Raw genomic sequence first — 22,297 nt, forward strand, 5'->3', positions numbered from 1 at the left:
ACATCAACATGGCCACAATGGTCGGGATTGAATCCGCAGCCTCTTGGTTGGTTGGGGGATGACCATTGAGCCATGAATGAATAAAGAAGTACACAAATCAGACCTTTAACTTAAATGAGGAGTTTGAGTCTGTAAAGCACTAACACTCAAAACAAAGTTGCCTGGGATGAAAGTGTCCATATTTTGAGTAGTAATATGTTTGTTATCAGATTTAGAGCTGAAAAGGAACATTTTTGGACAGTTACAAGCAAAGGGCACTGGTTTGATAGAATGGGTCGCATGGTTGAAATGAAGCAGCTGTGCCTGTTCATTTGTAGTCTGGGCACGGAGGGTTGACGAACTTCTTTTCAGAAGGGCTCGCCACACACATGAACATTTGGGGTCTTCAATATTGAACATGTTTAAAATTTTAAGATTGTCAGCTTTGACCCGTTTTGGACCCTATTATCGGTGCAAATTCACCCTTGACACAAGCACATTGAATAGGACAATCTTGTAATGCTCAAGGTAGTTGGGCATTTGAAGTCCTTGGTTTAAAATGGGAAAAATCAGGACAAAAACTGCCTGATTTTCCGAAAGTATGTACTGTATCATTGTATGTTTTGCACAAATAATATCAGAGACCACTTGGGAACCGTTTTAAATTGTGAAAAAATAAAAAGCATAATGTTTCTATAAGAAATGATTTTAGCGATGGGTTATGCATGTCAAACAAATGTGACCGTGTTTTGACTATCATTTATTACGTCCCACGAGGGGATTTGATGAATGCATCGCAGTGCATGTCACTGGCACGCAGCTTCCTCTCTGCCAAGGATGACAGTCTTGAAAATCAAAATCTACACTTGAATAGAATATTAGATTTCCTTTTTTTTTTGATGATTACAGAAGTAAGAAGGGCCTCAAGCGAAGTTTCAACAACCAAATATTTGCTGCAGCACTGAATTGTGGCACTGTGCCTTATGAAGTGGCCAGCAAATCAGTTGAATATAAAATCAATGGAATTGTTTGAGACCTTTGTACAGAGTTCCCTTGTTTATTGCAGCCGTTAAGTTTCCCAAAAATACACAGTTACCAAAATTGAACCTTATCTTTTGTTTTTTGTTAAAAAAACAAAACAAAACAGGTGGATTGTTTTTTTTTTGTCTAGTATGACTTAGGAGGAAAAATAGCGAGGCAAAACCACAATGAATAAGTCATGAATGAAAATCCATAAAGTTTGGTTTTCTGAATAAAATTGCTGTTATTTGACTGGTATGACTTTGAAGGAAGAAAAATTGCCCGAAAAATAGCGATATAAATCTTCAATAGAAGAAGTTTTGGTCATAAATAAAAATCCGTGAGTGTAGCCGCAATAACCAAATTGCGATGTAGCCAGGGAACACTGTGATTCAAATTTCACAATAATAATTATACTTCCATACTCCCGTTCGGATAGTGATATGCATGGAGAATGTGTAAACTCCAAATAGTAAGACGGGAGCCTACATTTTTGAACCAAAGAGCTAAGGTGGCATTGCTAACCTCTAGGTGACGTATTTCTTATCCCTTTAGATCATGCTGTGTAAATAACAATGTTGAAAGTACCCTTTTTACATGACCACCATGTTTGCGCTTATTTCAGGTCCTCATGGAGGAGCGGCGGGAAAAAGGAGTCTTCCTGGGGGTCACGCCGTTGTTCCAGTCGGCAGAAAACAGGCAAAAAGTGCGGCGCTTCATCTCACAGTTCCTCTACAATTAATATGTTAAACAGCAGCGTTTAGTGCTTGACTGTGTATTTGAATGCAGCCCAAGCTGGTTGGAGTCAAAAGACTGTTCGGTTCTAAAGAGGCTGCACGCTGAGCCGCCGAGGTCTTTAGTCTGAATTGCGTTGAGATTTTTCAGTTATGAGACATTGATTTCAAGTTTTGCCTCAGTAATAGCATTAGCATAAAGCTGCAGGAGACCAGGATTATGAGGTTGCTCTAATCAGCTGTGTGGCTCCACCGTGGCACCATGATGCAGCGTGCTTTCCTCCCTGTGTTTACATTGTAACCAGGGCGCTTTTGTTTGTAACCTGATCACATTTCAACTCATTTATTATTCTGCTGTACAGCGTTCATTATTGCACATTAATGCCCATGCTAATGAGGCCTGGTTCTCTTCATCTCGTTATTAAACTGATCTAACTTGAGTTTGTTATTTTGTTTATAAAGTCTACTGGCATTTCATGAGAGTAATTATTTTCAGAGACCATTATTATTTCAAAGTGGGTGCCCTTGTCATGAGTTATACCTCATGAGGGACGGGGGGCACATCATGGAATCTGCCTCAGGCAGGTCAACCACAGTCTGCGAAGATACGACTGAAAAACTGTAAATGCAGCATGAAACTCTACTGCCCTCCAGTGTCGTGCTACATGTGCTAATCAATGTAGATTTCTGCTTCAAATTCTCTTGCTTGTACGAAAGCAACTACTATTTTATCATGTTGATAAACATATCATTTAGTCACTTCGAAAAGAAAAAAATATGTCTGCAGCTCTGCAAACATATTCCTCTCCATGCAGTAATTTGATCACATACTCCATTTTAGCCATAACCCTGAATTACTTCTGCTGACAACGAAATGTGCCAATTCAGTAGGAGGGAGTGAATTGGAGTGCCATAATTCTTTGTGTATTGTGACCAAAACAATGACAGATATTTTTCAGGAAATTGAGGAAAAAGACAGGTGCCCTAGGCTTGACATTGAATGGTGTGTGTGTTTACTTTTGCATGTGCATCAAAACTATTTTCATCTATCATAGTCTGCAAACATATAGCTCACATGTAATCATAATATAGTTCTTCAATGAACTGCACGTTTTTTTTGCACATTTTTGCACATTTTTATGTCCATCCTTATGACATTATCATCTCTAAATGCAACTTGCTTTCACATGGTAAGAAACAAGAATATCCAACAGTTAATGATGATGACTTTTTTCCAGGTCTCTTAGTTCAAACCACTTTGTTGACGATAGAGCCCAACTCGTCTATTTGGCACTCCACAACATCTCCTTTCTGAAAGACAGAACTGTTTTGTTAGAACTGCACTTTTTTTAGGACTCGACTCAACCAAAGTTTCATCAAAACACCACAGGCAGTCGTCTTAATGTGCAATTGTTTTTAAGTTGACAGTTAAGCTTAGTTCGTGTGCAGCAGCATGCACAAGCTTTTTTTCTCATATTTTCTTGCATCTTTTAGAAGTTTGACAATTGAAATCACCTTGAGGAAGATGGGCGGCTTTCTGAATACTCCCACTCCTGGAGGTGTGCCTGTCAGAAACACGTCTCCAGGAGTTAATGTTACAAACCTAAAAAAGAATAAAGCACAAAGGCTAGTTAAGATGTATTTCAAGACTTACTATATTACAACTTGGCGGCTCGGGAGCAGTGGTTAGCTGCATGTCCACCTCACAGTTTAGGGAATCGAGTTCAAATCTAGCTGGTTCCAGCCTTTCTCTGTGTGGAGTTTGCATGTTGTCCCCGATCCCGCATGGGGTCTCTCTGGGCACTCCGGCTTCCTCCCACACCAAAAAACATGCATGGCAGGTGTATTGGACACACTAAATTGTCCTTAGATGTGATTGGGTTTGGGCTTTCTTGCCTATAGTTAATATTATTACAGTCATTTTGAAATTTTTGTCTACTTTCATAGCCATATTTACCATTTTGCATGTATCCTTGACATCACTGTCCGCCCTGTCATGGGAGGGGTGCCCACTTTATCTTTTTCAATGACAGTTTTATGGACATTAGGGCAGAATCAAATGTATTTGGTAAACTGCTGAACAGACTTTTTTCCATTCTTCTTCCTCCATCCTCCATTCTTCTTTGAATTTTGCAGACTATCAGGTTTTGTGTGGGTGGGTGTGTGTGCATGCGTGTGAGAGAGAGTGTGTTTTAGAAGAAAAGGAAGAGTAGTCTCACTTTGAAACCCAAGAGATCAGCGCCTCTGTCTTGAAGATCATCTGATTGGTGTTGCTGCTCTGGACTTTTTCTCCATTGACAAGGCAACGGATTCCCAACTTATGAGGATCTGGAGGTTAAGTCATTTTGTAGTTAGTATTGATTTATGAGATATTTATAATCAAATATGCATATAATATATATTTTAGAGAATTTAACACATTACTGAAGATGTTTGTAATAGATTGTGGACCCAGAGTAAATTGTTATCCAACACAATTGTGATGCATTTTGCAAGGAAAGATCATTTACATTGGGCATAAATTATCTGTTTTAGCATGGATAATTACTTTTTTTTCTGAATATAGTTTACAAACGTCACAAAAAGTCTTATCCTTTTCTATGCTGTAACAATGAGAATACATGTTAAATTTCAACATTTCTGTCAACTAAGATTTGCGTCATAGCCTGCGACATTTCTTTTAGCTCTGCGTGTATGGCAAGCAAATGAGATGATACAATACTAATCTACAATGCTAAATCACGCCGTACACGTTTAGAACACCGTTTTTTGCGCTTAAATGGGTATGAACACAACCCTATCAAATGCACATACAAATGGTTGTTTTTCTAAAGAGATTGACTTTGTAAGTATATAGTTGGAATGACATGGATATTATTGCGTTTTGGCGTTTCATTTTGTTGTTTTCATTATAAGGCTTATTTTGCGGCTACAGACAGTTTTTTCTCATTTTATTTATGTTTTTTTTTTTTTTTTTTTTTAATTCAATATGGCTCTTCCAAGATTTTGGGTCGCTGACCCCTGATCTAATCCAATGTTGCAGGAGTACCACTAGTATTACTGTATTTGCGCTCCCTCTAGTGGTATAGTAAAGATTCGCTGCCACGGTCCATTCGAATTTAATTTGGATTTTTAATGTTTGTTGTTAAATATTTATTTAGGGACCATTTCTACGCGCAAAACACATTGATAGAGTCATTAAGTACAGTGTTTTCTAAGTGGCTTATAAACAGTGAAACAGCACAGTTTTGGTGCAATTATATTAAATATACAGTGCCAAGTCAAAGGTTTGAAAATAAATTCAAATGGCCCCAAACAATACAAACAGGTTAAAACTAAAGCTATTAACGCTTGATAATGCACAACCATGAAAGTTAATCCAGCTCATAAAGCACCCTCCAAAGCATCAAGCTGATCATACCAAGGTGTGCAAAACTGTTGGAAAAAAAATGCCTACTTTAGAGAATCAAAATGATCAAACATTCTGTTTTGATGAATATTTAGTTTACCAAATAAGTCATTTTTTATTTCTTTTAATAAAAAAAAAATGGAATTAGTGTTCTGGAATATTTGACTGGTACTATACATTTTGAGGGAAAAAAAAATTTCAATTCTGATGACCACTTGGGTGTTTATTAAAATGTTTCAACATTAGTTGCGATGTTACTCCACTAGGAGAACAGCTAGGGTTACACTTGTAGTTAAACATTAATTGAATGTAGTCTCCATGCTAATATCGAGAAATGAAAATGTGACGTGCCAATGGAAACTGAGCATTATCAATGTCCTCATGTGGCCATCGAGCGTACATATGACCTTTTAATACTTCCCGTCAGGAGGGTCGGATGTGATGTGACTAAATGGTTCATGCGCGAGTCACCTCTCACAGCGTCTGCGGTCACTAATGCGGGGCCCAGAGGACAAAAGCTTTCAAACGTCTTTCCCAGCAGCCACTGCTTTCCGTTGCGCTTCATCTGCCAGTCGCGCGCGCTGACATCATTGGCAACCATGAAGCCTGCCACGTATGCGAGGGCCTCTTCCTCCTGAACGGTGAGATGCGTAGCGGCAGCTGGCAGGAGCTTAGCCTCTGCACAGCAACAATGTGCTGATTCTCACCTTGATTTGCTTTCCTCGCCGCCCAATAACAAAAGCCAGCTCCACTTCCCAGTCCACCTCCTTTACACACAAAGACAACCCAGGGAAAGCAATGTTTTTCAGATCACTTTTGCTTTTTTTTTTGATTGATTTTTTTTTTTGATTATTCTGTTGACTATTCCTTTCAGTCATCAAATAATTAGGTAAAAAATTATGTAATTCGATTATTTTCACAAAAACGATTTTTTTCCCCTCACTTGGGAATGCACATTCTTTTCTCGTTTATTGCAGGGGTTAGGTGCCTCAAAATAACCCACTTTTTAAACAATATGCTTTTGCTTCCTTTTTTTTTAGGTAAAAAAATAAACACATAGATTCTCTTTTTAGCCTGGTCTGATTTAGAGAAAGAAAGAAGAAGAAAAGAGAGGAAAAATAGCTAGGTAAACCTTCAATAAATATCATTATAGATAGAGGTTGATTTTGTTTCTTTAATAAAAATTGCTATTTCTGAACGGATCAGATTTAAAAAGTTGAAAAATTGCAAGAAAAATGGCGTCGTAAACCTGCAGTAGAAAAGGTTATAGTCATAAATGGAAATGGAGACAGTGAAGTCACAACAAACAATGATTATTTTTGTATTTTTAGTGGAAACAAAATGAAGTCATTTTAACTAAACATAAATAATCAAAGCCCTTTTGACAAAAAAACTACAGAAATCAGAATAACTACTGTTGTGAAGCTGAAATTGAGTTCAATATAGGCTTTAAACGGTTGAGCGAGTGTTAAAGTAGTTGTTGATCAGTTTGATAATCGATTATGTGTCAAATACACTGGAAAATGTTGTACTCCTTGCCTCTAATTTCCAATCATTCTGCCTCAGCACATCCCCCAGGACAATTTTCAATTCCACTTTAAGGCTCCAGAAAAGTTTGTTCATTCACTGTGTTCAGAATTTAAGATGAGGCGCCCAAGACTAGTGTCCTACAGCCTCGCCGTCAGAGATAAATACCCACATTTGAATCCTTGCAGCCCAGTTTTTGTCATGTTTATAGGTGATATTGTATTCAAATAAACTTCCCAATAGCCTTTGAAAAGCGTTTTTGGGGAGGCTATGTGACCACGATAGTTTGCTTTTGCTAAGTAATACATATTTTTTTGTCCGCTTAGCGATATCAAGGTGAGTGCCTACTTGATGTGGATGTCAGAGCATTTTAATCAATGACGAGTAATAAAGTAGTGCCTTTTTTTTAATCACATTTAATAAGCAATTGAACATGATCCCATATACGGTTCACTCTAAATTGTGTTTTGTTTCAGATCACCATGAACTCACCTGGCTCTCAGAAGGCAAAACAATGTCATCATATGGGCCAGTGATGGCGTTTGGGAACTTGCTGAAGATGATGGGCTCTTTTGGGATCGGGGCGTTTTGTTCCAGGCAATGGTCGCGGTAGTTCAGACCCACGCACACCACCTTCTCTGGGGCTAAAATGGGGGACAGCAGCCTGATGTCCGAGCGCTTCAGCACGCACTGGCCAGACGACAGCGCCCTGATGTGAGGATGAAGAAGTTTTCAGATTGAATTAATGGCAATTAGATGTCAAGGAGCCCATGATTTGGTGCATGTTTGTGATACCTCCGTGCACAATCCAGACCTTCATCTCCTAGCTCCAGAAGCTTTTTTATTGTGGATGGCATGGAGGGGTCAAATGCCCTCAGATCCACCACGTTAAGACCCTGGTCCTGCTCCACTCCCACTCTGACATCTCCTCCATCACCGTGGCGATGAAACTGCACCAGGCGCATGGGTGCGTCACACAAGCCCCGTCGCTGAGAAGTCACAAAGTCTCTGAGGGAGAATAAACGGAGGATGCGCAAGGAGCCAAGAGGAACTCTCATCTGTTGGTAAGAAAAGAAACAAACTGCTGTTTGGAAAGTATATATTTTAAACAGTGCTTTTGACTTTGTTGAAGGTATCAAGCCCCTCACATTTCTTGCGCACTTTCAATGAACCCTTTATAATTGAAAAAAAAAAATTCACTGCTAAACAATGTATGAAAGCGTTTTGATGGAAGTATTTCCATTAAAGTGTCTATGGAAGTAAAAAAAACTTTTATGGAACTGTGCATCCTACAATAATAACCATTGGCGCCCCACCCTGTGGCCTTTCTATATACACGTATCCTTATTAGGGTAGCTGGCATGCTGGTGCCTATCCCAGTCGTCTTTGGGCAGTAGGTGGGGGACACACTGAACTGGTTGCCAGTCAATCACAGGGCAAACAGAGACGAACGACCGCTCACACTCACTAAGGGCAATTTGGAGTGTTCAATTCACCTACCATGCATGTTTTTGGGGTTATGGGAGTAAACTGGAGAACCCGGAGGAACATTTTGTGTATCAAAAGTAGGAGTAGTATCAGTGTACACATACTGGGGGGGGAATGTTTTCAAACATTTATTCCACAGAAAGACTGTTAATATGTCCGCAATGGCAGAATATTATCTTTGTACTTGCTGTTTTGTATATACCTTGCAGTTTGGTATATTCCAATTACAATTTTAGATGTCCTGTACATATTCACCTGTCATTCAGATGAGAAACGTATAGCTAGGACACTTTGTGTGCTGACTGAATCACTGAGTGCCTATTTGTATTACTGTGAAAATATGCAATCATTTCATCCTCACAAACAAGGAGGGAATATTATTACGTTTGTTCTTTCAGCTAGATAAGCTAAGCATTATAGCATACTGTCGTTTGTTGGTGCGACTGACACTCCGTTAACGTATAAAAAACAGCCTACCTGCAGCTCAAGCAGTATCTGGTCTACTCTTACTTGCTTTCAGAAATGGGTCCGTCAACCATTTAGTGGCCTTTGCACAACGCCAATGTGGTGAATACTCACTTTTGCTCTTGCGTCCAAAGCTCTACTTCGTCTTTACAACTTCCGTTTAGCTTCTGTAGCTTATATTGCCATCATTCATGTTGTTCTATCTCCTCGATTTAAAACTCCCCGATTAATATAAATGATGGTTGAACTACGGTGGAAAGAAAAAAGTATTACAGAATTTAGTTCAAAAAAATTGTTGTTGAACGCGTTGTAGGTTTAAAACTACAATTCCCGTCTGGCAAACATTAGCGTCATTCATACAATGGCATTTTTCAAATTATCAAAATAAAACGTTTATTCGTCGTAAAATAAAAAAAGCGCAACGAACATTTTTGTTAAAATTTTATACGTTTTGAAAGTACTAAACGGATATTATTTCGTTGGAAGTTTTTTTTAAGGAGCGCTACATCAAGACCAAGTCGGGGAATTCCGAGTTTTTTTAATTTACTTGAAGGCAACGTGTCCTCGGATCATGTGACCATCCAGCAAACCCCATTGTCACCAGCCAGTCAGCCAGCCCAGTAGGAGTCCAGTTGAATTGCTTTCTCTTTCCACTTCTGCCGATCACGAAGGAGAACCAGCAATGTGCACCAGGTAAGATATGCTTTGATCCATTCATTTCGTTGCTGGGTTGCCAATGGAAGCTCATCAAACAACAATTTACAACTAAAAACTCGTATAAACGTGTTGTTTCCGTGGATATATGGTGCAAAACGCGCTATATCACTGTGCTCCATTTACTATTAAATGTTGCTTTTGATTAATTGTTTGCTTGCTTGCTTTTTTTTTTTTTTAACTTTGTAGATGTGTGAACTCCCAAATTTCTGCTGGACAAACATTTTCAGTGGTTGACTAACAAAAAAAAGTGCTCGTCAAAGCATAATGAAGGTTTACAGATAAGAATGGAGTGATCAAAGGTCCTTCCACATTTCTCACTCGATCTTATCATTAACTTGCTCTATTGTCTGACATCTTCAATCCTCAGTTTTCCTAGCGAAGTTGTCTTAGTGTAACAACGTCATGTTTTATTACATTTCTTTTTTTAAATTTCTGGTAGTGTGCAGCCCATTGAGTGGACCACTGACCTCAAGGACCAGAAGTGAGTACAAGATGAAAGGGCACGCATCCTCTTTTTCCTTTCCTTTTTCTGTTTGCATTTCCTGTTAAAAAAAAAAAAATGACGGTTTTATATAATAACGTCGTTGTTCTTGCAGATTTGATGGTGTCATCTTGGTGACCCAGAGCCATGATGATTTGCCCTCACAACTTGAGTGTCTGAAAGCCCCCCTGCAGGATTACAATTCTGTAAATTGGTGACTCATACCTAGCACACACATACAACAGATTAAATAATACAGTACACCCACTGCAATGTGTTAATAAAATGTAAAGGTTTGATCAAATATGGACTCATTTGGGAATGACTGCTCTTTTATGCAGTAATCCCAAAACAAAAATATTTGGTGACAAAATGGTCTGATCGCAGCTCAACAGAGCATGCTTCAAATGTTCTTTAAAAAAAAAAGAACTGCAGTTACTTGACATCAAAGCATTACAGAATATGGTTCATGTTATCTCTTAACCGTCATTGTCACCTGTGTTGACACTGTTTGCAAAAAAAAAAAAAAGTGTTAAAATGTCTTATTAATTGTGGTCCACTTGACAGATAGTCAGAAAAATGAAGTAAATGAATGAAAAGAGAAGGTGTGCCCAATCCTTTGATTTGTATTGTGCATCACGGAGAAGTCTAATTTTAAGCAATGAGGATAATGCACATGAACTTTATTTTTATAGCAATTTAAAACAGCCATTGCTGCACTCCTAGTGACGTAAATGTGGTGAATTTGGTCTAAACTAATAAAAAGATCATAATACCTACAAATAATATGAAGCAAAAACAGAAAATGAAAATGAAACAACACAACAGTGCTGATTCACATCAAGTCAAATCCCAAAGAATATAAATGTGTGTTTTGACAAGTTTTAAAACTGGGAAAAGACTTGAGACCCTCCGAGGCTCCGCTTAATCTTTGGCAGTGGTTCTCATAGTGTGGTCCGGGGAACCTTGCCTGACTGCTTGGGGTCCGTGAAATCACTTGGGTGTTTTGGAACTGATTTAATTTATCTTTTAACGGTTGCAGATTTGTGCCTTGTCGGCTTAGTCTTTCTTTGTTTGGCGCTGCCTCTGGCCGCTGTCGGTAATGCATTGATAGTGTGTTGTCTTTCTATCTAGATCACAGGTGTCAAACTCAAGGCCCGGGGGCCACATCATTTTATGTGGCTCTCGAAAAGCTAATTTGAACTTAGTTTCTTGCTAAAATATCAAATTTGTGTTAATTTCATTTTATTTTACGTTAAATTGTGAAAGTAGACACGACTTTTCAATTAAACAACCAATTCTACCAGTTTAATGTATTTTCTAAAATGTAATCATTTTTATATTTGTCAACGTGTTTTTTTTTTTTTTTCTTGTCTACAATTGCTTGCTATCGAGGCGATGAAGCCAGTGAAGCTAATCTCGTTTTTGACTAAATAATTGGCAACAACCTTTTTGGGGGAAATTGACCTGGTTTGTTGTTAGGGGGTGTGTAATTTGCAATTTTTATTTTCTAAAATGTTGTTTTGTTTTCCGTGAACATTTGTAATTGGGGTCCTTTGGAAAATTTGATTTGCTTTCTAAAAGGGGTCCCTGACTCCAAAATGTTTGAGAACCCCTGGTGTTTGTCACGTCCAGTAGCATCTAGTCTCCAGACCTGTTAATTTGGGACCTCCGACTGACAATGCGATATCTCAACAGGTGGACAGTGGGCTGGGGGAGGAGGTGGTTGTCCTGAAGGTCCCCGGTCTCCCCGGCAACCGATTGGTGTTTTCCGCTACCGGCCCGGTCAATCGTGACTACGATGATGTCAGGCGCTTCAGCGACGCGGCTGTCAACGCCGTTAAGCGGTCAGTATAGGTTCACACCAGGGAGCTCTTTTTTTTTTTTTTCCTTTGCTTTTCTGACGCTTGTGTCGTTTCAGTGCCTTGAAAGCGGGAATGCAGCGTCCCCTGCTGGTCTGTCCTCAGCACAAGGACTACAAAAACAGCACGCTGGTGGCCGCGCTAGGGGCTTTGCATGCTCTCTACATGGTAAGATGTATGCAGGCTTAGTTTGGAGGTTTGGATTGAGTTTGTTACATACTATATACATCAGTGCCTTGAGATATGAGTTGACCTAACCTCTAGCTTTTTGGCCTTTTACGGTAGTAATCAATTCTACGTCACAACCGGCAGCGGCTTGGAAGATAGTAAAAATCCATTTGTCCATCATTTATTGCCGCCTTAGCACCCCCCGAAATGTAAACTGAATGTTTCAGAGTGGCCTTTTACCTCTATGTTGACATTTAAGCAAACTACTCACATACTATTAAATAGTACTAAGTGTACAACTGTCCTCTAATAGCCTCTAGAAGTGAGAGAGGCGAACATAAAATCGTCCAACTACAAGGTGTGTGTGCTGGGTCTCTGGGTGTCTCATGAGGGCCAAGGACAAAAACTAGTGGAGCTAGCCGGCGCTCTCGAAAGTGGAAGGTAAAGTCAAATTTCACCTCATTCTCATGAGTGTGCTGTTCAGTCTTTCACTTGGACGTCCCATCTTTTAGGCTGGCATGCCGCGACATCGGCGGCTCCGATCCCGAGCGAATGGCCGCTCCCCGCGTTGCCGAGTACGTTGTGGAACTCTTCAGGAACAGCCCCGTGCAGGTAGTCAAGCTAAGGAATTATTCTGTTTGGTCCAGCCTTGTGTACATTGTAGATATGTGGTGTTAATGAACACTTCATATTTGAGTGCTTTGCCAATGCTTTCTGACATTTACTGCACAATTACAAACTATGTTTTTCCTGTATGGGGGGTGCTGTTAGGTATTTGCCAATTATCCCTATTTGTGGCAAGGATTGGTCCCTATCCTCCAACCTGACATTATTTAAATGTGGATTTGGTTGCAACTATCAAGTAGTTTGGGGTTTCAGATGTCCTACAAAAATTTGTGTTGCGTATCAAGTATTTGGATATATTCCAATTTTAAAAGGTTTTGATGATCAGCACTTTTTATTTGACTTAACTTAAACAGTGCTCAGCAGGAGACTACTTTACCTCACTAGAAACATTAGAATTCAGGCAAATCTCTACCCTTAATGTTGGGGGTAAGACTAATTTGCTGACTGAAAAGCACATTTAAGTCAGCGCGGTTTATTAAAATGTGATCAGGAGCAACGGCAACTGAGTTAGGCTGCCAGCATCAAAATGTGCAGAGGGGTTTTTGCCAATCACGCCAGCAAGCGCCACTAGCTAGCAGCTAATTGATGCTAGACGTTGCACAAATGGATCTTGAGCCACTGGTAAACACTGGCAACGGGTGCTTTGTCATTGTCAGTGTAATTAGGTTGTTTATTAGCAGCCTAAATGGGCAATCGAACGTGATGTCAATACAAAGCTGTGTTGTTTATATCGGGAGTCGGGAGCAACAGTTGCAGTCCAAAGACTAGTGAAGCTGTTGTGCCAAGACATTCTGCAAGTCAAAATGACTTGTTTACGTGGTAGCCAATTTTTATTTCAGTCTTTGTTTACATGGTAGCCAATTTTTATTTCATTCTGATTCTCACGCATGCGCAGATGCATTGAACACGTGGCTAATAGTGCGGTTTCACGATTTCTATGATTTCCATTAATTAAAATGTGCCGTGACATTCATACAAATTACTGCGCAAAATCGGCACAACAATGAAAGATAACGTGTGTTCCGCTTTAGGCAGAAGTGATAAGTGACGTGAAGCTTCTGGAGAGGGAGTACCCCTGCCTGGCTGCCGTCAACCGATGTGCCAGCAGTAAGAGCACATCTTCTTGTTAGCTAGCTCCTTTTGTAACCCACTCATTCATGGTTCCCTCCTCCTCACGCAGGTGTACCCCGGCACCAGGCTCGAGTCATCAAGTTGCAGTACTGCGGCGAGGGACCTATCCAGAAGACGCTCATGCTGGTGGGCAAGGTGAGAGGAGGACATACTATGCCCATGCCCACAATCTCCCAATCAAAGCCGATTATGGACTAGAGAATGGATACACTCTTCAATAATCAGACAAGCATTCACACACATCTCACCAATGCACAATTTCAAAAAATAAGGTCGAGTCACGAGTGAATCTAACATTACAGGGCATCACTTATGACACGGGAGGAGCAGACATCAAGGCCGGTGGCTTCATGGCTGGGATGCATAGAGACAAGTGTGGCGCTGCTGCTGTTGCAGGCTTCTTCCAGGTGAGCTCTACTCACAACCTGTCTGTCATAATAATGTGATAAAGTGAATGTAATCCTCACAGGATTGCACAAAAGTGGTAATCAGTAGGTGTATGGATACTGCCAGGTGGTTGAAGGCGAACAGAAGTCATGTCAGAAAGAAAAGTTTTCATACAAGAATGTATAAAGTGGTGTTTTCTTGGAGTAATTTAGCAAACTGTGGCTAGCCTGCTAGCTAACGTCGCCTGTATAGCGCTTGAGCATACGATCCATTTTAGCGTCAAAAGAGGTTGTGTGTCATGAATCAAAGCAAAAACAGTCACTTAATTAGCCAGTCTCTCTATGTTCAAGTTAGCGATGTCTGAATCCCCACTACATCAATTTTAATTAATTTACATTTTGAAATGTAAATTGCGTCTGCTGTTTGAACTCCCTTGGAAGCAAGTAACCTCACGTAACAGTTTTGTGACTGACAAGTCGCACATTAACATGGCAGCAGTAAAGAACCTAAAAATTAGCATTCGCGTCATTTACTTCTCATCCGCTATGCATTGGTCAAATGACTTGTAAGGGTTTATTCACTAGTGGTGCCATGTGGCCACCATATTGCTCTCCATGATGTTTTACGGATACCACCATTCAAGCGATTCTTATATTACCCTTAAAGTGCCCATATTGTGACAATTTAAACATCCCACAGTTAATTATAACTGCTAAAAGCTGCTAATACAAGTTCCCATTTTAGATTTTGGCTAAGCTGAAGCCCAAACACCTGAAGGTTGTCGGTTCCATGGCGATGGTGCGCAACAGTGTGGGCTCAGGTCAGTGATGTTTTGTGATGGCGCTAAATCTACGAAGGGGAAACCAATGCTGAATAATGAATCGTTTTGAAACAAGACTGCGTGTTTGTGTTTCAGATTGCTACGTGGCTGACGAGCTGGTGGTTTCTCGCGCTGGCCGCCGAGTCCGAGTGGGCAACACGGACGCCGAGGGACGCATGGTGATGGTTGACCTGCTTTGTGAGATGAAGGAAAAGGTCAGATCGGCTTATCTTATGGGATGCACTCGTACCGTAATCAAGATTTGATTTGTGAAGGGTTCTACAGTACATAATTTGACGCTCACCACAATTCTCTTTCACATTTGTCCACCAGTTTCTCTTGCGCATGATCGTGATGGCTTTGACTCGTTTTTGCCTCACCTTTAGGCAGCACGTGAGACTTCTCCTCATTTGTTTACAATTGCGACTCTGACCGGCCATGCTATCAGAGCCATGGGACCCAACTATTCCGTATGTGCCAACTTCATTATTGGATGAGAATGGATGTCATGGGGATGTTTTGGTTTAGGTTTTTCTGTCTTTGATTTTCTCTGCAGATAATCATGGATAATGGACCCGCCCATCGTGCCGGCAATGCAGCACAGTGGCAAAAAGGTGAGACTTCATTGAATTTCAGCTGTCTTCGGGCTGTCTGCCGCATATACCCTGAACTTCAATAGGAATCAAATGGGAATTTCCCAAATTTAAGTTTGGCAGCTAAGAGGAAACATTTTTGGAGAAAAAAATATTCCTGCATAATTTAACTAAAACAACTAGATTTTATGCAATTACAGTGGAATATGAAAAGTGAGTTGCCTGAAAGGGCTTGGCAGAAATGCAGATACCAGGTCTGAGTACCTTGCAGTACATTATATTTTATTTGGGGGAGGGGGCATGTAGAGTTGAAACTTTTATAAGCGATAGGGGCTTTTTTTTCCATTCCGTTCTGTTTAAAAACTTGATAACGTTTTCCCTACAAGTAAGTCTCTTGGAATATCATGCATTTCGCTTGTAATGCTGTATGTCTGTTTACAACAACAAAGTTTATTCATGCTTCAAAACCTTTTTATTTACCCTTTCAATTTGTAATATTTCTATCATTTCTCATCTTGACTTTCATTTAAAAAATGACCAGAAATGTTCTTTCCCTTTGCAACCCTAAATTATTCAGACATTGTGTGTCAACTTGTAATTTGTGTCCTTGGCTCCACCATCATTCAGCTGGAGAGGTGCTGGGCGACCTGTTTGAAGTGTCAAGCATCAGAAGGGAAGACTACGAGTTCCATAAGGGTAAATCAGAGTATGAGGATATCCTCCAGTGCAACAACTTGCCGTCCTCTGCCACGCCTCGGGGACATCAGACCCCAGCGGCCTTCCTCATCATGGCCTCGGGCCTGCACAAGGTGCTCACAAGAAGAACTGATGCGCTCCAATACACCATGTCTTATCAGATCAGATCTAAAAACCATTGCTGTCTTTATTCTGACATAGTATGGTGTGGATTCTGAGGCCCCGCTGCCGTACTCTCACATCGACATCGCTGGCTCCAGCGGCCCGTTTCCGGGCGTGCCAACAGGAGCACCCATCCTCGCCATGGCAGCCAACTACTTCCTGTCCGATCTCTAAATGGCCTTGCCCAATCTGAAATGCCACTGACCTCAAGTGGCACATAACTACCCCAGAAAGAAAAAGCAGTGTTAAAAATGCCATGATTGCAAATGTGCGGCTGTATATCAAGCATTTTATACTGGTCATTAAATATTCAATGGGTTGATTGGAGTCACTGGCGATGTAACAGTTCACTTGCTACAACATGGGTTTGATTCGCTATTGTTTGGTTTGTCTCAATGAGCCATGTGATCTATTGTCTCAATTGGCATAGGTGTGGCAGCTTACATGTGTGTGTGCCAAATATATGGCTGTAAATTCATTAAGCAACAATTTGGTGAATATATTAACGTTTTAAGTTTATTAGGACCAGAAAACTGGAGTTTCAGTCAAACTATGCTAATTAATTGAAAAGCATGCTGAGTGCCTTTTAATGACTCAGCCATTGCACTATACTATAGAAATAGAATGCCTTTGACGTCTGTACTGTATGTATCCAACGTAATTGGGAGCACTGTCCCAGACTGGTGCATTATTGCGGAAAATTGTCAAACTTTCTGGTCCTGGTGACAACTTTGATAAGCAGAACAGGTAAATGTTCTATCAATAAATGGCAGAAGGTGTGGTTACCTGTGTAGCCACTTATTGCCTTTCATACAATTGAATAATTGCTTTGGCAGCCCAATGAAGAACCGATGGCAGTGCGGGGAGATGAAAAGTTCCACAGAATTTTGAAGCTCAATGAACTGTGGACAGTGTGAGAGAAAATTAGCAATAATATCAAATATGTTTCAACAGTATATTTACGCTGACATTACACAACATTCGCTGATCTGACCCAGCCAAGAAGGCAAGTCAAGCGTAAATCCACAAAAAACAAAGATTTTGTATTTCTTGCTTGACGATTGTATTGCGCAGTCGTGTATTAGAAAGCAAGAATACGTGATTTAAAACGCGGTCAAAAGAGCCGTGAAGACTAAAGTATCTGGGGAAATAAATACTTCCCTGCCAGTAGATGACGCCGTATACGTCCGGGCGGTAATACGAGTAAAACGTTATTTGGCAACAATACCGAGAAGAATAAACGGGACACATTGTGCACTTTTTAAAACATTTTTCTTCAATGGTTTACCACGAGAATTGTACAAGGCGAAATATTTGTATTTGATGTAATAACGTTGGTAGTCTGCGGGCCGACCTCTTCAAAATGGCGGCATTGAGGGTACGTTTTTCGAGTGATAAAGGCTTGGTCTACACCGGTAGCGGAAATGACGTTTAGGTTGTCCGACTCAGTATAACATTGCTGTGGCGCGTAAACCTAGGCACAGCATCTTCCGGGCCGCGATCCAACGCTTCTCCCTTCCCAAGCAACCAAAGGAGCTTTTCCTACAGCTTCTTGCCTTCTCTAATAACTCCATCTCGAGGCCTTACTTTTCCTTCCCTCTTTCACTTTGAGGAAGTAACCCCCGACTGATTTCGTCCGTTGACCCCCTACAGCAGACACGCAATCATGTTTGAGGCTCGCTTGGTCCAGGGATCCATCTTGAAGAAGGTTTTGGAGGCCCTGAAGGATCTGATCACGGAGGCGTGCTGGGACGTCAGTTCGTCCGGCATCTCCCTGCAGAGCATGGACTCGTCTCACGTCTCCCTGGTGCAGCTGACACTTCGTAGCGACGGCTTCGACTCGTACCGTTGCGACAGAAACCTCGCCATGGGAGTCAACCTGAGCAGGTCAGCCAAGTAACATCGTTGTTGCCCCGGTTGAACTAATGTAATCTGGCGTTAATGCCGTTTGATAGTGTGAATGGAATGACGTGTAATGTCGGGCCAAAATACGGGTTGAATCTCGCAACAAGCTGTCGTTTGACCTCTAATAATTTGCGTGATGAATGTGATTTGCGATTGCGTTAAATGTTGTTATCATCAATCGTTTGATGACTTTATTTCAATGCCGTGACACTCTTGAACGAGGCTGCTAGGAAGAAAGAAGGTGGCCATCATGGCGGAGTTGTCCGGGCATGTCCCTCCGAATAGAGCGACGGTTAAGATCATCAAGTTTTGATTAGATTTACCACGTAGGGGTGTCATATGGATGCAAAAACTGTACAGATCGTCCCCCGAATTAGTACTTTTGCACTCGAAACCATGTTCCTTCAAAATAGCGGTCATCGCGCGTCTACGTCACTTGAGCGCCAACTCGAGACTTGGCGGGAACGCTTCTTAAACCCGGGAATTTGAACTTCCGGTAGTGAGTCATTCTGACGCCGGCCCTCTTGTGCCGACGGATTGGATATTGCCATGCTGAAAAACATCAACTCTTTTCATATATCTGTCTTACTACGATTTCATTTGAAAGGAATTAAAAACTATGTAAACCAGTATTAAAAAAATAACTACCAGACAAGTTAGACAAGTTTACAGGACGTTTTTTTTCGAGTTACGCGTTTCAAAGTATTTTACCCCATTTGACTAATCAAACAAGTGTTTAAAAGATTATAATACAATTCATAAACTAGAGAATGACAACTTTAATATCTGTATTTAATTGTTCACTAATATATCTATAAATCTAATTTCAACTCTATTTAACTTGCTGATTAGTATGGGCTGAGATATTTACTCAAATGTGGGGAGCACGCAATTGTTAGCAAGCCTATTTTAGCATATTTAATAGATAATGTGAGAGTAAATTAAAAGCGACATGAAAAATGAGTATGTGGTTGTGTAATTTTAACCAGAATATAACTACTTAACAATAACTATATAACTACTAGTTATATAACTATAACTATTCTCAGTTTGTCTTGAACCTTAATTGGCTTTCAAATTGTCTCTTCAAATGATTTTAAACGCAACTTATTTGACACCTACCCCCTCCCTTCGCCCTAGTATGTCCAAGATCCTAAAGTGCGCAGGAAACGAAGACATCATCACCCTCCGAGCAGACGACAACGCAGACACGCTCGCGCTCGTCTTCGAGACAGTCAGTAAGTTGGAGGAGGGCCCGTTTTAATCAGCTCTGTGCTTCTTTGAGCAGAATTTTACCGTTGGTTTCGTTTTTCAGACCAGGAAAAGGTGTCTGATTATGAGATGAAGTTGATGGATCTTGATGTGGAGCAGCTGGGAATTCCGGTAAGTTCCCGATGCGCGTTTTGGCCCTGCCGTTGCGCCACGCCACGCGTCTGTTTCCGACCGTCTCTCGTCCGTGTTTGCAGGAGCAGGAGTACAGCTGTGTGGTCAAAATGCCATCAGGAGAGTTTGCCCGCATCTGCCGCGATCTCTCGCAGATCGGCGATGCCGTCATGATCTCCTGCGCCAAGGATGGCGTCAAGTTCTCCGCAAACGGAGAGCTGGGCACGGGAAACATTAAGCTTTCCCAGACGAGCAACGTGGACAAGGAGGAGGAGGCGGTCAGTGTGGCAGAATTGAAACTTTTGTGGATAAACATTCAAGTTATATAACAGTTTGTATCCATAAGAAATTTGAGTCATCGTCCTTTTAATTGAGTTGACCTCATTAAAATCAGTTTCAAAGAATTTTAAGTTTGAAATTAACTAGCACATATATTTTAAATGAAATATATTTACTTTATTAGAGGAGAAGTTCTCTCCCCCTCAATCATATAATATATGTTTGATCTAGTCCCCTAGCCTGAACATGACGTTTGGGTTCTTGAAAGTTGTTTGAATTGATTTTTTTTACGCACCTGCAATTTTATCTCGATACTATAGTGAAAGCAACGGAATTTGCAATAACATTTTGTTATAAACTAGTGTGACATTAAAATAAACAATATACAAGCGTGTTTCAAAAAATAAATAGAATTCCTAAACCAAGAACCAGGAAAATTTGTGTATGGTAAATTAACTCTACTGTAATTCATTGCTCTACAGCCTAAAAATGGAATGCATACTGTCAGCTCAGTTTTTAAGCCGGCCTTTTTTTTTTTCCCCTCCCCCAGAACAGACTTCGTGGCCCAATGCTGATGTGACAAAAATCAGAGCTAATAAAGATTAACCGTTATGTACCATATTGTACTTTTGCCAAGTTGGTAAAACGCTTAACAGATTTCAATGTGGATAAAGAAAACTATTAGTTATGTAATCAGCATGGTGGCGCATATAAACAAAAATGTTTGTGTTTTCAGGTGACTATCGAGATGAACGAGCCCGTTCAGCTCATCTTTGCCCTCAACTATTTGAATTTTTTCACCAAAGCCACTCCTCTGTCCAAAACCGTCACCCTCAGCATGTCGGCCGACATTCCTCTGGGTAAGCGGCGCGCGCCGCCATGGCAACAAAGGCACTGGTGCCTTGACATATTGTCACTTGGCTGTTGGGTTGATTGCTGCTTCTAGTTGAAGGTCACTGTGAAAGTGGGCCTAAAACTCCTTTTTCTTAGACCAGTCTGTACAGTATTAGTGCTATTCCGATTTGGAATTTTTTTCATTCAATCTCTGCAGTGGTGGAATACAAGATTGCAGACATGGGCCACGTCAAATACTACCTGGCGCCCAAGATCGACGAGGAGGCTTCTTAAGTCGTCGGAAAGTCAACGAAAGGGGAGAATAGAGGCGGAAGCCTCACTCGAGTTGTCGAGCGGTTTCCTGTTTCATGCGGCGAGAGCTTCGGTGCCAACGTTTGAAAACATGACGATGCATTCCCCGTTGAGTGGCAGTGTCAGCACTTAAGAGTCTCGCTGTCTGTGCCTCTCTTTGCTTCCACAGTTTGTTGTAGATAACACATTTGTAAATATTTTGTGGTTTCTTGCAGTCAACCCCCAATATTTTTTTTTTGTACTCTGTCCCAAATAAATGGTCAGCTTTGTGCTACTTGCATTCTTAAGTCATTAGCGAACCTGTAAATGGCATGAGCTATCAGGGCCTTTTATAGATCTTAGAATGGAATTTCTCCTTTTCGACAATTTGCATTTAAAGAATAAAATTCAATTATGATCATATTTGGATTTGCTTGTGAAGCTCTAATCTCGGATATGATTGATTGACATTGCAGGTGTCTGGGAATCCTCATCTCTCCCAAATCGTCAAACCTTAGTATAGTATGGCACTTTTTATTGGTATTTTGGAGGGGGGAAAAAAACACGTGCTGAAAAATAACCAAACTGACGAGGTTTTCGCCTGACGTTGGTGAAGGCAATGGGAGCACCTAATTCAGCAGGGATGTGCGCACAATTACTATTCCAGTCACTTATTAATGGTTGCTAAAAGTTTTCCAAGCAAATTGTAAAAATGTAGAAAATTGTCAGGTGGTTTTGTGTTTTTAATGAAGGTTGCCAGCGAGTCAAACGTCGCAACAAACGAGATGAATGAGCATCTGACAGAAATACTGTTGGTGAGTGGCAACCGCCACCAGATGTCGCTGGTCGTTACTTTTTGCAGTTCAGGCCCCATATGTTGCTGCTCTGTGCTGGGAGGACTGAAACCGAATTGTCCCCGAAATTCAAGTATCTTGAGTGAAAACAACCTTCAAGTGGTGACTAGAAGCACAATATTCTGAAGACTAATCCAGCCCAACATGTTATAGACATACAGTATTCTTTCTATTAAAAAAAATATGTTAAAAGACAACTTTTCCGACAAGTTAGTCCACAACTTGAATGACAAAATGTGTGAATTTGAGAAACACACAAAGCTGCAGGACGGCACAGTGGAAGAGTGGTTAGCACATCCTCCTCATGGTACAGAGTCCAGAGATCTATGGCCTCCCTGTGTGGGGTTTGCATGTTTTCCCCATGCCTGCACAGGTTCTCTCTGAGCACTCTAGCGTCCTCCCACATTCCAAAATCACGCATGGGAGCCAGGTGTATTGGACACTCTAAATTGTACCTAGGTGTGATTTGCCGGTGCCCTGCAATT

General features: G+C 40.8%; 4 protein-coding genes across 11 annotated transcripts in view; 3 read left to right on the forward strand and 1 right to left on the reverse strand.

The window, feature by feature from the left end:
* Nucleotides 1–2,173, forward strand: part of gpat2 (glycerol-3-phosphate acyltransferase 2, mitochondrial) — a 76,848-nt gene extending 74,675 nt beyond the window's left edge. For all 5 annotated transcript variants that reach the window (XM_088417951.1, XM_088417969.1, XM_088417960.1 and 2 more), the window contains one exon: nucleotides 1,625–2,173. In XM_088417951.1, coding sequence (XP_088274077.1) covers nucleotides 1,625–1,741 — 117 coding nt within the window. In that variant the 3' untranslated portion in view covers nucleotides 1,742–2,173. The remainder of the gene's footprint in view (nucleotides 1–1,624) is intronic.
* Nucleotides 1,778–9,110, reverse strand: fahd2a (fumarylacetoacetate hydrolase domain containing 2A). Of its 4 annotated transcripts, none has more exons than XM_088418042.1 (8): nucleotides 8,737–9,110; nucleotides 7,465–7,677; nucleotides 7,162–7,378; nucleotides 5,850–5,909; nucleotides 5,614–5,776; nucleotides 3,953–4,061; nucleotides 3,249–3,336; nucleotides 1,778–3,044 (listed from the first exon to the last, which is right to left on the reverse strand). In XM_088418042.1, the coding sequence occupies exons 2-8, from the start codon at nucleotides 7,632–7,634 to the stop codon at nucleotides 2,982–2,984; spliced, it is 870 nt and encodes a 289-aa protein (XP_088274168.1). In that variant the 5' UTR covers nucleotides 7,635–7,677; nucleotides 8,737–9,110; the 3' UTR covers nucleotides 1,778–2,981. The 4 variants fall into 4 exon arrangements, with proteins under 4 accessions (XP_088274168.1, XP_088274159.1, XP_088274149.1 ...); XM_088418033.1 differs by lacking the exon at nucleotides 8,737–9,110 and adding an exon at nucleotides 8,668–8,686; XM_088418023.1 differs by having other exon boundaries at nucleotides 1,782–3,044; nucleotides 7,465–7,727; nucleotides 8,635–9,107.
* A 38-nt stretch (nucleotides 9,111–9,148) lies between these two features.
* On the forward strand, nucleotides 9,149–16,593 carry LOC148429618 (putative aminopeptidase W07G4.4). Its single transcript, XM_088418000.1, has 16 exons — nucleotides 9,149–9,315; nucleotides 9,779–9,820; nucleotides 9,936–10,026; nucleotides 11,519–11,667; nucleotides 11,742–11,850; nucleotides 12,164–12,291; nucleotides 12,363–12,462; nucleotides 13,509–13,584; nucleotides 13,658–13,743; nucleotides 13,911–14,015; nucleotides 14,740–14,815; nucleotides 14,912–15,030; nucleotides 15,202–15,285; nucleotides 15,372–15,429; nucleotides 16,036–16,217; nucleotides 16,306–16,593. The coding sequence occupies exons 1-16, from the start codon at nucleotides 9,305–9,307 to the stop codon at nucleotides 16,438–16,440; spliced, it is 1,551 nt and encodes a 516-aa protein (XP_088274126.1). The 5' UTR covers nucleotides 9,149–9,304; the 3' UTR covers nucleotides 16,441–16,593.
* A 1,120-nt stretch (nucleotides 16,594–17,713) lies between these two features.
* pcna (proliferating cell nuclear antigen) lies at nucleotides 17,714–21,381 on the forward strand. Its single transcript, XM_088431668.1, has 6 exons — nucleotides 17,714–18,153; nucleotides 19,312–19,409; nucleotides 19,487–19,554; nucleotides 19,638–19,832; nucleotides 20,570–20,693; nucleotides 20,885–21,381. The coding sequence occupies exons 1-6, from the start codon at nucleotides 17,933–17,935 to the stop codon at nucleotides 20,959–20,961; spliced, it is 783 nt and encodes a 260-aa protein (XP_088287794.1). The 5' UTR covers nucleotides 17,714–17,932; the 3' UTR covers nucleotides 20,962–21,381.
* The last annotated feature ends 916 nt before the right edge of the window (nucleotides 21,382–22,297 follow it).

Source organism: Hippichthys cyanospilos, chromosome 1, assembly GCF_059441005.1.
Source record: "Hippichthys cyanospilos isolate Australia breed blue-spotted pipefish chromosome 1, RoL_Hcya_1.0, whole genome shotgun sequence".
NCBI classification, from domain to species: Eukaryota; Metazoa; Chordata; class Actinopteri; order Syngnathiformes; family Syngnathidae; genus Hippichthys; species Hippichthys cyanospilos.

What these genes read in the sequence shown, in the direction of transcription:
- fahd2a (XM_088418023.1), bottom strand. Translation starts at nt 7,727, where the DNA reads ATGAGAGTTCCTCTTGGCTCCTTGCGCATCCTCCGTTTATTCTCCCTC. An exon ending in GGCGAGGAAAGCAAATCAAG is followed by an intron (nt 5,777 to 5,849) that starts GTGAGAATCAGC and finishes CTCACCGTTCAG; the next exon opens with GAGGAAGAGGCCCTCGCATA. An exon ending in AGCCGCCCATCTTCCTCAAG is followed by an intron (nt 3,045 to 3,248) that starts GTGATTTCAATT and finishes TCTGTCTTTCAG; the next exon opens with AAAGGAGATGTTGTGGAGTG.
- LOC148429618 (XM_088418000.1), top strand. An exon ending in GCTGTCAACGCCGTTAAGCG is followed by an intron (nt 11,668 to 11,741) that starts GTCAGTATAGGT and finishes GTGTCGTTTCAG; the next exon opens with TGCCTTGAAAGCGGGAATGC. An exon ending in CGCTCATGCTGGTGGGCAAG is followed by an intron (nt 13,744 to 13,910) that starts GTGAGAGGAGGA and finishes CTAACATTACAG; the next exon opens with GGCATCACTTATGACACGGG.
- pcna (XM_088431668.1), top strand. Translation starts at nt 17,933, where the DNA reads ATGTTTGAGGCTCGCTTGGTCCAGGGATCCATCTTGAAGAAGGTTTTG. An exon ending in ATGGGAGTCAACCTGAGCAG is followed by an intron (nt 18,154 to 19,311) that starts GTCAGCCAAGTA and finishes CCTTCGCCCTAG; the next exon opens with TATGTCCAAGATCCTAAAGT. An exon ending in GCTCGTCTTCGAGACAGTCA is followed by an intron (nt 19,410 to 19,486) that starts GTAAGTTGGAGG and finishes TTCGTTTTTCAG; the next exon opens with ACCAGGAAAAGGTGTCTGAT.